At 43.8% G+C, this 15242-nt stretch overlaps 1 protein-coding gene across 1 annotated transcript in view; it reads right to left on the reverse strand.

Moving 5' to 3' along the window:
* Positions 1 to 15242, reverse strand: part of LOC138647834 (uncharacterized) — a 140995-nt gene that overhangs the window by 33184 nt on the left and 92569 nt on the right. The window contains exons 8-10 of the mRNA XM_069737116.1: positions 7419 to 7604; positions 6931 to 7050; positions 6473 to 6614 (exon numbers count right to left, since the gene is read on the reverse strand). Coding sequence (XP_069593217.1) covers positions 6473 to 6614; positions 6931 to 7050; positions 7419 to 7604 — 448 coding nt within the window. The remainder of the gene's footprint in view (positions 1 to 6472; positions 6615 to 6930; positions 7051 to 7418; positions 7605 to 15242) is intronic.

A 15242-nucleotide genomic window follows, 5' to 3' on the forward strand; every position in this document is an offset into this window, starting at 1 on the left:
GTAAAAAAGCTGAAGTTGAAAAGATGATGGCTTCTGCAAATGGATTATGATCCTAAACACACGTCATAATCCACAATAGACTACCTCAAAAGGTGCAAGCTGAAGGTTTTACAATGGCCCTCACAGACCTATGATCTAAATGACAATGAAAATAAATGGCTAGACCTCTAAATTGCAGTGCATGCAAGACGACCCAGGAATCTCATTGCACTGGAAGAATTTTCCAAGGAAGAATGGATGAAAATCCCTCAAACAAGAATTGAAAGACTTTTGTTTGGCTGCAAAAAGCATTTATAATCTGTGATAGTATCAAAAGAGGTACTACTAGGTATTAACTGTTGCATCGGTCCATTTTCCTTTTTGTAAATTTTAAAATGTAAAAGATGACAATATTTTTTTTGCCTAACATACAAAGGAAAATGTGTCATTTTTAACTCTAGGCCTTTAAGAGATCATAAATTCTTCAACTTGCTTAACTGTTCATAATAACAGTAATTATGGCCAGGGGTGCCCAAACTTTTACATGCCACTGTAACTATGCCATAAACAAAATAAAAAAATTCCTTCAATCATATGTTGATAAATAATAAATTTATGCTCTTTTCAGCAGCTTTAAAAGTCTGGAAAACTGCTGCTACTTTTACTACATGTCCATAAAGATTATTTAGGTGTATGGAATACAACCAGTACACTTGGTTTACACTTTGAACTGATCTATCAGCCTGTTATGCTGTGCTATCAGGCAACACAGTGTGCAGTAATCAGCGCACATACAGTGATATGGCAATAACCCAAAAACAATAGAACAAGCTCTGAGACGTGGAATCTCTGCAGACTGCAATACCTGAACCTATCCTCACACAACTAAAAGCAGCAGTGGATTGCGCCTAACACTACCTATGCAACTCGGCACTGCCTGAGGAGCTGACTAGCCTGAAGATAGAAATACAAGCCTGACTTGCCTCAGAGAAATACCCCAAAGGAATAGGCAGCCCCCCACATATAATGACTGTTAGCAAGATGAAAAGACAAAACGTAGGAATGAAATAGATTCAGCAAAGTGAGGCCCGATATTCTAGACAGAGCGAGGATAGCAAAGAGAACTATGCAGTCTACAAAAAACCCTAAAGCAGAACCACGCAAAGGGGGCAAAAAGACCCACCGTGCCGAACTAACGGCACGGCGGTGCACCCTTTGCGTCTCAGAGCTTCCAGCAAAAGAGAATAGCACAGCTGGACAGAAAAAACGGAAACAAAAACAAAGTAACACTTATCTAGCAGAGCAGCAGGCCACAGGAAAGATGCAGTAGCTCAGATCCAACACTGGAACATTGACAAGGAGCAAGGAAGACAGACTCAGGTGGAGTTAAATAGCAAGGCAGCCAACGAGCTCACCAAAACACCTGAGGGAGGAAGCCCAGAGGCTGCAATACCACTTGTGACCACAGGAGTGAATTCAGCCACAGAATTCACAACAGTACCCCCCCCTTGAGGAGGGGTCACTGAACCCTCACCAGAACCCCCAGGCCGACCAGGATGAGCCACATGAAAGGCACGAACAAGATCTGGGGCATGGACATCAGAGGCAAAAACCCAGGAATTATCCTCCTGAGCATAACCCTTCCATTTGACCAGATACTGGAGTTTCCGTCTAGAGACACGAGAATCCAAAATTTTCTCCACAATATACTCCAATTCCCCCTCCACCAAAACAGGGGCAGGAGGCTCCATAGATGGAACCATAGGTGCCACGTATCTTCTCAACAATGACCTATGGAATACATTATGTATGGAAAAGGAGTATGGGAGGGTCAGACGAAAAGACACCGGATTGAGAATCTCAGAAATCCTATACGGACCAATAAAACGAGGTTTAAATTTAGGAGAGGAAACCTTCATAGGAATATGACGAGAAGATAACCAAACCAGATCCCCAACACGAAGTCGGGGACCCACACGGCGTCTACGATTAGCGAAAAGCTGAGCCTTCTCCTGGGACAAGGTCAAATTGTCCACTACCTGAGTCCAGATCTGCTGCAACCTGTCCACCACAGAATCCACACCAGGACAGTCCGAAGACTCAACCTGTCCTGAAGAGAAACGAGGATGGAACCCAGAATTGCAGAAAAATGGAGAGACCAAGGTAGCCGAGCTGGCCCGATTATTAAGGGCGAACTCAGCCAACGGCAAAAATGACACCCAATCATCCTGGTCAGCAGAAACAAAACATCTCAGATATGTTTCCAAGGTCTGATTGGTTCGTTCGGTCTGGCCATTAGTCTGAGGATGGAAGGCCGAGGAAAAAGATAGGTCAATGCCCATCCTACCACAAAAGGCTCGCCAGAACCTCGAGACAAACTGGGAACCTCTGTCAGAAACAATATTCTCAGGAATGCCATGCAAACGAACCACATGCTGGAAGAACAAAGGCACCAAATCAGAGGAGGAAGGCAATTTAGCCAAGGGCACCAGATGGACCAATTTAGAAAAGCGATCACAGACCACCCAAATGACCGACATCTTTTGAGAAACGGGAAGGTCAGAAATGAAATCCATCGAAATATGTGTCCAAGGCCTCTTCGGGACCGGCAAGGGCAAAAGCAACCCACTGGCACGTGAACAGCAGGGCTTAGCCCTAGCACAAATCCCACAGGACTGCACAAAAGCACGCACATCCCGTGACAGAGATGGCCACCAGAAGGATCTAGCCACTAACTCTCTGGTACCAAAATTTCCTGGATGACCAGCCAGCACCGAACAATGAAGTTCAGAGATAACTTTACTAGTCCACCCATCAGGGACAAACAGTTTCTCGGCCGGACAACGATCAGGTTTATTAGCCTGAAATTTCTGCAACACTCTCCGCAAATCAGGAGAGATGGCAGACACAATGACTCCTTCCTTGAGGATACTCGCCGGCTCAGATAACCCCGGAGAGTCGGGCACAAAACTCCTAGACAGAGCATCCGCCTTCACATTTTTAGAGCCCGGAAGGTACGAAATCACAAAATCAAAACGAGCAAAAAATAACGACCAACGGGCCTGTCTAGGATTCAAGCGCTTGGCAGACTCGAGATAAGTAAGATTCTCATGATCAGTCAATACCACCACGCGATGCTTAGCTCCCTCAAGCCAATGACGCCACTCCTCGAATGCCCACTTCATGGCCAGCAACTCTCGGTTGCCCACATCATAATTACGCTCAGCAGCAGAAAATTTCCTGGAAAAGAAAGCACATGGTTTCAACACTGAGCAACCAGAACCTCTCTGTGACAAAACCGCCCCTGCTCCAATCTCAGAAGCATCAACCTCGACCTGGAACGGAAGAGAAACATCTGGTTGACACAACACAGGGGCACAGCAAAAACGACGCTTCAACTCCTGAAAAGCTTCCACGGCAGCAGAAGACCAATTAACCAAATCAGCACCCTTCTTGGTCAAATCGGTCAATGGTCTGGCAATGCTAGAAAAACTACAGATGAAGCGACGATAAAAATTAGCAAAGCCCAGGAATTTCTGCAGACTTTTCAGAGATGTCGGCTGAGTCCAATCCTGGATGGCCTGGACCTTAACCGGATCCATCTCGATAGTAGAAGGGGAAAAGATGAACCCCAAAAATGAAACTTTCTGCACACCGAAGAAACACTTTGATCCCTTCACGAACAAGGAATTAGCACGCAGTACCTGGAAAACCATTCTGACTTGCTTCACATGAGACTCCCAATCATCAGAGAAGATCAAAATGTCATCCAAGTAAACAATCAGGAATTTATCCAGATACTCACGGAAAATGTCATGCATAAAAGACTGAAAAACAGATGGAGCATTGGCAAGTCCGAACGGCATCACCAGATACTCAAAATGACCCTCGGGTGTATTAAATGCCGTTTTCCATTCATCTCCCTGCCTGATTCTCACCAGATTATAGGCACCACGAAGATCAATCTTAGTAAACCAACTAGCCCCCTTAATCCGAGCAAACAAGTCAGATATCAATGGCAAGGGATACTGAAACTTAACAGTGATCTTATTAAGAAGGCGGTAATCAATACACGGTCTTAGCGAACCATCCTTTTTGGCTACAAAAAAGAACCCTGCTCCCAATGGTGATGACGATGGGCGAATATGTCCCTTCTCCAGGGATTCATTCACATAACTGCGCATAGCGGTGTGTTCAGGCACGGACAAATTAAATAAACGACCCTTAGGGAATTTACTACCAGGAATCAAATTGATAGCACAATCACAATTCCTATGCGGAGGTAGGGCATCAGACTTGGGCTCTTCAAATACATCCTGAAAGTCAGACAAGAACTCTGGGATGTCAGAAGGAATGGATGACAAAATAGACAAAAATGGAACATCACCATGTACTCCCTGACAACCCCAGCTGGTTACCGACATAGAGTTCCAATCTAATACTGGATTATGGGTTTGTAGCCATGGCAACCCCAACACGACCACATCATGCAGATTATGCAGTACCAGAAAGCGAATAACTTCCTGATGTGCAGGAGCCATGCACATGGTCAGCTGGGCCCAGTACTGAGGCTTATTCTTGGCCAAAGGTGTAGCATCAATTCCTCTCAACGGAATAGGACACCGCAAAGGCTCCAAGAAAAATCCACAACGTTTAGCATAATCCAAATCCATCAGATTCAGGGCAGCGCCTGAATCCACAAACGCCATGACAGAATACGATGACAAAGAGCATATCAAGGTAATGGACAGAAGGAATTTGGACTGTACAGTACCAATGACGGCAGAGCTATCGAACCGCCTAGTGCGCTTAGGACAATTAGAAATAGCATGAGTGGAATCACCACAGTAGAAACACAGCCTGTTCAGACGTCTGTGTTCTTGCCGTTCAACTTTAGTCATAGTCCTGTCGCATAGGCTCAGGTTTACTCTCAGACAATACCGCCAGATGGTGCACAGATTTACGCTCGCGCAAGCGACAACCGATCTGAATGGCCAAGGACATAGACTCATTCAAACCAGCAGGCATAGGAAATCCCACCATGACATCCTTAAGAGCTTCAGAGAGACCCTTTCTGAACCAAGCCGCCAGTGCAGATTCATTCCACAGAGTGAGTACTGACCACTTCCTAAATTTCTGACAATATACTTCTACATCATCCTGACCCTGGCATAAAGCCAGCAAATTTTCTCAGCCTGATCCACTGAATTAGGCTCATCGTAAAGCAATCCAAGGGCCTGGAAAAACGCATCAACATTACTCAATGCAGGGTCTCCTGGCGCAAGAGAAAACGCCCAGTCCTGTGGGTCGCCGCGCAAAAAAGAAATAATAATCAAAACCTGTTGAATAGGATTACCAGAAGAATGAGGTTTCAAGGCCAGAAATAGCTTACAATTATTTTTGAAGCTCAGGAACTTAGTTCTGTCACCAAAAAACAAATCAGGAATAGGAATTCTTGGTTCTAGCATAGATTTCTGATCAATAGTATCTTGCATCTTTTGTACATTTATAACGAGATTATCCATTGAGGAGCACAGAGCCTGAATATCCATGTCCACAGCTGTGTCCTGAAGCACTCTAATGTCTAGGGGAAAAAAAAAAAAAAACTGAAGACAGAGCTGAGGAAAAAAAAATGATGTCAGGACTTCTTTTTTCCCTCTATTGAGAATCATTGGTTTGGCTCCTTGTACTGTTATGCTGTGCTATCAGGCAACACAGTGTGCAGTAATCAGCGCACATACAGTGATATGGCAATAACCCCAAAACAATAGAACAAGCTCTGAGACGTGGAATCTCTGCAGACTGCAATACCTGAACCTATCCTCACACAACTAAAAGCAGCAGTGGATTGCGCCTAACACTACCTATGCAACTCGGCACTGCCTGAGGAGCTGACTAGCCTGAAGATAGAAATACAAGCCTGACTTGCCTCAGAGAAATACCCCAAAGGAATAGGCAGCCCCCCACATATAATGACTGTTAGCAAGATGAAAAGACAAAACGTAGGAATGAAATAGATTCAGCAAAGTGAGGCCCGATATTCTAGACAGAGCGAGGATAGCAAAGAGAACTATGCAGTCTACAAAAAACCCTAAAGCAGAACCACGCAAAGGGGGCAAAAAGACCCACCGTGCCGAACTAACGGCACGGCGGTGCACCCTTTGCGTCTCAGAGCTTCCAGCAAAAGAGAATAGCACAGCTGGACAGAAAAAACGGAAACAAAAACAAAGTAACACTTATCTAGCAGAGCAGCAGGCCACAGGAAAGATGCAGTAGCTCAGATCCAACACTGGAACATTGACAAGGAGCAAGGAAGACAGACTCAGGTGGAGTTAAATAGCAAGGCAGCCAACGAGCTCACCAAAACACCTGAGGGAGGAAGCCCAGAGGCTGCAATACCACTTGTGACCACAGGAGTGAATTCAGCCACAGAATTCACAACATCAGCCCAAAAAAAATTGACTTTCTAAATAAGGTAAGTAAAATGACTCACCAGTTGAGTGAATGCCAAGAGTGCTCTTCAATGTAGAAAGTAAAGGGAATTTACCCTGATTACAGAGGGTACCAGTGAAGTCATCCATATCAATTGACCAAACCATAGCACCTCCAAAGTTATTATGAATGAGCCATTCTGCCTAAATTTAAGAAAAAATGCAAGCAGACATAAGTGATTTCTGCGGAAACTTAACTATGTATGCAGTTAGAAAGTGATACTGAGATTTATAAACCATGTATTGTAAAAGAAAAAAAGAGATATAAAGTATGTATTCTCAGTGGTACTGTTACTGCTATAGAATTGATGGTAGCAAAAAATATCTTTCCTAATTAAAACAGTAAATTGCAATATGCAATATAATAAAAATGTGATCAATATTATCTTTTCACAGCTCAATTTCAAAAGTCCTATTGAACTGAACGTGCATAACGAATATGTATCTCATTTTAACATACCTTAAGTTGAAAGCTGTCGACATTATCATATCCCACCCAGTCTTTCCCCTTAAATGCAAAAGGAACATATTCTCCAAATGACCATTCACTAGTGGCTCCATCTTTCAAAAATGTGCAAATCTGAAAAATAAAAAATTTCATTTATACAGATACGTATTGAAAGCAAATTTGCAAGCTTTCCTGTTACAGACACTTATATCCTACTGTATGTTTTTATGCCTCTGATTTTACATGTAAAAATACTGAGGGTTTTAAATACAATAGAAACAAATTGTGGCATGTTTCATTGGACTATATGTATAAAGGTAAGTGAAGCGCCTTCATCTGAGCGTAGTACAGCTTGCGTGTAAATGCACAGGTTCTGAACAGCTCAGAATCAAAGGAGTTGATTATAACATTGTGAATTAGCCCTAAAGATTAGTAATACCATAAAGACAAGTGTAACTTTGAATTCAAAGAAAAGAAGCAAACAAAGAAAAGTATAATACCTCATAGTAAGCCCATATACCAGGTTGCCTTGTATAAGGACCTGCAGGCCCAGGGCCTACAGTTTGAGCACCCATAGCAGTATCAGAGGAGTTCTTCAATAGGAAGGTGCGGCCATAAGTTGGAAAGCCAGCAATCAGTTTTGAAGCTGGAGCTCCATGGGTCTTCCAGTAGTTCATTACAAATTCCTAGAAAACAATGTGTTTCAATTTTACTCTTATAAAATAGGAATTCCAGCAGACAAACCACACTAAAGTTCAGCTGAACTTTGATGTGGTCATACATCGGATTAGAAGAGTTCAGGAGAACAGAAATATTAATAACATAACTCTATTGCAAATATCAAATTTTAGCCCAGAATCAATTTAGTAAAAACTATTGACACCAAATGTGTTAAACAGAAACTGTGCACCAATTTCAAAATGTATTATATACTGTACATATATATATATATATATATATATATATATATATATATATATATATATATATATATATATATATATATCTACTATATAAAGCTGAATGTGTGTGTGTGTGTATGTGTGTGTGTATGTCCGGGATTGGCATCTGCACCGTCGCAGCTACAGCAACAAAATTTTGCACAGTCACACGTCTGGACCCCGAGAGCGTCATAGGCTATGTTGTGAGGCGAAATTTTAACCCCGCGCGTTCCAATTCACCAAACAATTTTGCCCCTATCTACAAAATGGGGAAAAAAGTGAAAGGAAAAGTGTTGGAGGCGTCGCAGCTACAGCAACAAAATTTTGCATAGTCACACGTCTGGACCCTGAGAGCATCACAGGCTATATTGTGAGGCGAAATTTTAACCCCGCACGTTCCAATTCACCAAACAATTTTGCCCCTATCTACAAAATGGGGAAAAAAGTGAAAGGAAAAGTGTTGGAGGCGTCGCAGCTACAGCAACAAAATATTGCACAGTCACACGTCTGGACCCTGAGAGCGTCATAGGCTACGTTGTGAGGTGAAATATTAACCCCGCGCTTTCCAATTCACCAAACAATTTTGCCCCTATCTACATAATGGGGAAAAAAGTGAAAGGAAAAGTGTTGGAGGCGTCGCAGCTACAGAAACAAAATTTTGCACAGTCACAAGTCTGGACCCTGAGAGCGTCATAGGCTTCATTGTGAGGTGAAATTTTAACCCCGCGCATTCCAATTCACCAAACAATTTTGCCCCTATCTACATAATGGGGAAAAAAGTGAAAGGAAAAGTGTTGGAGGCGTCGCAGCTACAGAAACAAAATTTTGCACAGTCACACGCCTGGACCCTGAGAGCATCATAGGCTACGTTGTGAGGTGACATTTTAACCCCGCGCTTTCCAATTCACCAAACAATTTTGCCCCTATCTACATAATGGGGAAAAAGTGAAAGGAAAAGTGTTGGAGGTGTCGCAGCTACAGCCACAAAATTTTGCACAGTCACATGTCTGGACCCCGAGAGCGTCATAGGCTATATTGTGAGGTGAAATTTTAACCCCGCGCGTTCCAATTCACCAAACAATTTTGCCCCTATCTACATAATGGGGAAAAAAGTGAAAGGAAAAGTGTTGGAAGCGTCACAGCTACAGCAACAAAATTTTGCACAGTCACACGTCTGGACCCAGAGAGCGTCATAGGCTATGTTGTGAGGTGAAATATTAACCCCGCGCTTTCCAATTCACCAAACAATTTTGCCCCTATCTACATAATGGGGAAAAAAGTGAAAGGAAAAGTGTTGGAGGCGTCGCAGCTACAGAAACAAAATTTTGCACAGTCACACGTCGGGACCCTGAGAGCGTCATAGGCTTCATTGTGAGATGAAATTTTAACCCCGCGTGTTCCAATTCACCAAACAATTTTGCCCCTATCTACATAATGGGGAAAAAGTGAAAGGAAAAGTGTTGGAAGCGTCGCAGCTACAGCAACAAAATTTTGCACAGTCACACGTCTGGACCCCGAGAACGTCATAGGCTATGTTGTGAGGTGAAATTTTAACCCCGCGCTTTCCAATTCACCAAACAATTTTGCCCCTATCTACATAATGGCAAAAAATGAAAGGAAAAGTGTAGGAGGCAAATTGACAGCTGCCAGATGTGAACAAGGGGGACTTAAAGAATGAGAGCCATGGCGCCAAAGAGTATATACCGTACAGTTGCTAAGGTGGGGCCTCGACATGGGATACTCACCACACACGGGGATATGAACACACACAAAATGCGCCACACACTACCACGTGCTTGAACACATATTACCCTCAGCACACATTTCACCACAAATACACCAACCTCGCCACATAAAAGTCAAAACACAAAAGTCGCCACTCAAAACTCGCCACGCGCAGAACTCGCCACATGCAAAAACTAGGCTCTTGCAAAACTCGCCACAAGTGCAAAATTCTCCTCATGAAAAACTCGCCACACGCTAAACTTGCACACGCGGAAAAATTGCCACATGCACAAAAGTTGCAACACATGCAAAAGTTGCCTCACACAAAACTTGCACATACTCAAAAGGCACCACACATAATACTCGCAACGCGCAAAACTCGCCATGCGCAAAACTTGCTGCACACAACTTGCTACACTAACCTGTCACATGCAACTCGACACACAAAAAGTTGCTACACGCATGTTGCTACACAAAACTCATCTCACAAAAGTCGCTACATGCATGTCGCCACACGCAACTCAACACACACAACTTGACAAACGAAACTCGCCCTAAAAAACACACAAGTCTGGTATTATCCTTCAAAAATAAAAATCTGATTAATAAGCAGACAAACTACAACAATTGCACCATATAGGAAATACGGCAGCTGTCAGTCACATGACCTGTCTATTATGTGTATGTGTGAGCTAATATATACTGCCAGAGGGAGGGCTTCCTGTTGGCTGGGGATTTATCAGGCTGCCAATTTAGCTTACAAATACTGAGGTAAAAATACTGAGCAAATAACGTGTGAACGAGGTCTAATACAGGAGGAGATGACACACAGGTATATACTATATACAGGGGAGATGACACACAGATATATACTATATACAGGAGAGATGACACACAGGTATATACTATATAGAGGAGGAGATGACATATAGGTACATATATATACAGGAGGAGATGACATACAGGTATATACTATATACAGGAGGAGATTGACATACAGGTATATGCTATATATAGAAGATGACATGCAGGTATATACTATATGCAGGAGGAGATGACACTCAGATATATACTATATACAGGGGAGATGACACACAGGTATATACTATATACAGGAGGAGATGACATACAGGTATATGCTATATATAGATGACATGCAGGTATATACTATATGCAGGAGGAGATGTCACTCAGATATATACTATATACAGGGGAGATGACACACAGGTATATACTATATACAGGAGGAGATGACATACAGGTATATACTATATATAGAAGGAGATGACATTCAGGTATATACTATATATAGGGGAGATGACACACAGCAGGTATATACTATATACAGGGGAGATGACATACAGGTATATACTATATACAGGAGATGACATACAGATGTATACTATATATAAGGGAGATGACAAACATGTATATACTGAGGTGATGAGGTGAAAATGAGAGGTGTGAGGTGAAAATGAAAAGGTGTGAGTGCAAAATGAGAGGAGTGAGGAAAAATAGTGGAGTGATCAGAAAATGACAGATGTGAGGCTGAAATGACAAGTGTTAGTGGGGAATGAGAGGAGTGAGGGAGAAAATGAGAGGTGTGAGGGAGAAAATGAGAGATGTGAGGGGGAAAATGAAAGATGTGATTGGGAAAATGAGAGGCGTGATGGGAAAATAAGAGAAGTGAGGTGCTATAACTAACCACAGATATTTACTATGCCCAGGCAACGCCGGGCTCTTCAGCTAGTCTACTATATAAAGCTGAATGTGTGTGTGTGTGTGTATGTGTGTGTATGTCCGAGATTGGCATCTGCACCGTCGCAGCTACAGCCACAAAATTTTGCACAGTCACACGTCTGGACCCCGAGAGCGTCATAGGCTATATTGTGAGGCGAAATTTTAACCCCGCGCGTTCCAATTCACCAAACAATTTTGCCCCTATCTACATAATGGGGAAAAAAGTGAAAGGAAAAGTGTTGGAAGCGTCGCAGCTACAGCAAAAAAATTTTGCACAGTCACACGTCTGGACCCTGAGAGCATCATAGGCTACGTTGTGAGGTGAAATTTTAACCCCGCGCTTTCCAATTCACCAAACAATTTTGCCCCTATCTACATAATGGGGAAAAAAGTGAAAGGAAAAGTGTTGGAGGCGTCGAAGCTACAGAAACAAAATTTTGCACAGTCACACGTCTGGACCCCGAGAGCGTCATAGGCTATGTTGTGAGGTGAAATTTTAACCCCGCGCTTTCCAATTCACCAAACAATTTTGCCCCTATCTACATAATGGGGAAAAAAGTGAAAGGAAAAGTGTTGGAAGCGTCGCAGCTACAGCAACAAAATTTTGCACAGTCACACGTCTGGACCCTGAGAGCGTCGTAGGCTACGTTGTGAGGTGAAATTTTAACCCCGCACTTTCCAATTCACCAAACAATTTTGCCCCTATCTACATAATGGGGAAAAAGTGAAATGAAAAGTGTTGGAGGCGTCGCAGCTACAGCCACAAAATTTTGCACAGTCACATGTCTGGACCCTGAGAACGTCATAAGCTATGTTGTGAGGTGAAATTTTAACTCCGCGCTTTCCAATTCACTGAACTATTTTTCCCCTATCTACATGATGGGGAAAAGTGAAAGGAAAAGTGTTGGAGGCAAATTGACAGCTGCCAGATGTGAACAAGGGGGACTTAAAGAATGAGAGCGATGGCGCCAAAGAGTATATATCGATCAATTGCTAAGGTGGGGCCCCCGACATGAGATACTCACCACATACGGGGATATGAACACATACACAAAATGCGCCACACACTACCACGTGCTTGAACACATATACCACCCTCAGCACACATTTCACCACACATACACCAACCTCGCCACATAAAAGTCGAAACACAAAAGTCGCTGCTCAAAACTCACCACGCGCAAAACTCGCCACATGCAAAAAATAGGCTCACGCAAAACTCGCCACAAGTGCAAAACTCACCTCATGGAAAACTCGCCACACGCAAAACTTGCACATGCGGAAAAATTGCCACATGCACAAAATTTGCAACACATGCAAAAGTTGCCTCACACAAAACTTGCACATACTCAAAAGGCACCACACATAAAACTCACCACGCGCAAAACTCGCCATGCACAAAACTTGCTGCACACAACTTGCTACACTAACCTGTCACATGCAACTCGACACACAAAAAGTTGCTACACGCATGTTGCCACACAAAACTCATCTCACAAAAGTCGCTACATGCATGTTGCCACACACAACTCAACACACACAACTTGCCAAAACGAAACTCGCCCTAAAACACACACAAGTTTGGTATTAGCCTTCAAAAATAAAAATCTGATTAATAAACAGACAAACAACAAGAGCAACAAATGTACCATGTAGGAAATACGGCAGCTGTCAGTCACATGACCTGTCTATTATGTGTGAGCTAATATATACAGCCAGGGGGAGGGCTTCCTGTTGGCTGGGGATTTATCAGGCTGCCAATTTATCTTACAAATACTGAGGTAAAAATACTGAGCAAATAACGTGTTAACGAGGTCTAATACAGGAGATCACACAGGTATATACTATATACAGGTGAGATGACACACAGATATATACTATATACAGGAGAGATGACACACAGGTATATACTATATAAAGGAGGAGATGACATACAGGTACATACTATATACAGGAGGAGATGACATACAGGTATATACTATATACAGGAGGAGATGACACACAGGTATATACTGTATACAGGAGCAGATTACCTACAGGTATATACTATATACAGGAGGAGATGACATACAGGTATATGCTATATATAGAAGATGACATACAGGTATATACTATATACAGGAGGAGATGATATACAGGTATATAATATATACAGGAGATGACATACAGGTGTATACTATATATAAGGGAGATGACAAACATGTATATACTGAGGTGAAAATGAGAGGTGTGAGGTGAAAATGAAAAGGTGTGAGTGCAAAATGAGAGGAGTGAGGGAAAATAGTGTAGTGATCGGAAAATGACAGATGTGAGGTCGAAATGACAAGTGTTAGGCGGGAATGAGAGGTGTGAGGGAGAAAATGAGAGATGTGAGGGGGAAAATGAAAGATGTGATTGGGAAAAGGAGAGGCGTGATGGGAAAATAAGAGAAGTGACGTGCTATAACTAACCACAGATATTTACTATGTCCAGGCAACGCCGGGCTCTTCAGCTAGTGTTAGGAGTCGAGTTTCCTCTGCTGCACAGGGGGAATCTCGATCCGTCTCCGCTGCGGTCTCCCATTCTCCTCCAGCCGCAGTGGAGCCTGCTCAGCAGGGACGTCGATCCCAGCGTCTCGCTCAGTCTGACTCTGTGAGAAGAGTTACTGCTGCTTCTCCAGCTTCTGCCTTTAAAGCCAATACTGGTCAGCAGCGAGTGGACTTCTCTGGGACTAAGTCCTTGTCTGCGCACACTGAGCATGCCCAGGGCAAGATCTCCCGTTGGAGATCGAGGGTCATGTGCTCAGACTCTGCAGCGCATTCTATTGGTCCTCTTGGCAGGTCTTGGAAGGGCAAAGTTTCTGTGGCCGCTTCCTGTCCTGCAGCTATATAAACTGCGCATGACCGCACGGCCATGCGCTAGTGTACAACTTTATACGTGTGTTTGTTGTGAGTGCAAGTCGTCCTTTAAATACCCCTACCCTACTGTATGATTGTTCGCGTATGGTGTATGGCTGCTATCTAGCGCCCGACTTAACACTCAACGTGTCACACACGTGTCAGCGTCCTCTGCTGTGACCGCCAGTGCGGCGCCACGCGCCTGTGTGCGCTTCCTGACCCATGTCTGGGTACTTAGTGGTGCCTGCCAGCACGGCACAGTTTGCACTTCGGTGCCTCTATTGTATATACTTTTCACACCCAGTTGTGGTGTAGTGCCAGCAAGGGTCTAATCGGACTACTATCCCTGTTGGGGTCTAGTTCGCTGACCACTTGCTCGCGCTCTATGTGCGGTACCGCGATCCTGTGACGCAACAGGATCGCTTTCTTCACGCTGGGTGAGGTTTAACCCACGCGTGTATACTTATGAGTACCGCCATATCGTCTGTCATGTCCTAGCAGCAGGTTTCACCTGCACGGTGGACCCCGGACTGCGAACGCATCCATTACATCTCTCTTGGTGCGTTCCGCCAGTCCTAACATTACACTAGCGCCAGGGTCTGGCTAGTGATGACAGACATACAGCAATCTCTGTGGCATATCCAGCAGCTGGAGGGTAGGTTGGCGGCTCTCGAGAGCGCGACCTCAGCTGTGGATGTTACTGCAGTAGCTGTACAGGCTGCCAGCGTGGCTGCAGCTACTATGTCCATTGCCACCCCTGTTCCGACATTATCTCACCTCCCGCTGCCAGAAAAATTTTCTGGTGATAGCAAGTTTTGTAGGGGATTTGTGAGTCAGTGCTCTATTCATCTCGAGCTCCTGGCTACACGTTTTCCCACAGAGCGGGCTAAGGTGGGATTTATTTTGTCTCTATTGTCGGACAGGGCGTTGGAATGGGCTACGCCGCTGTGGGAGCGTGGCGATCATGTGGTGCAGAGTGCTCCGCTGTTTCTGAGCGCTCTGAAACAGGTCTTTTTAGGACCTCAAGTCACCCATGATACTG

The sequence above is a fragment of the Ranitomeya imitator genome, chromosome 8 (assembly GCF_032444005.1).
Source record: "Ranitomeya imitator isolate aRanImi1 chromosome 8, aRanImi1.pri, whole genome shotgun sequence".
In the NCBI taxonomy this organism is placed as follows: domain Eukaryota; kingdom Metazoa; phylum Chordata; class Amphibia; order Anura; family Dendrobatidae; genus Ranitomeya; species Ranitomeya imitator.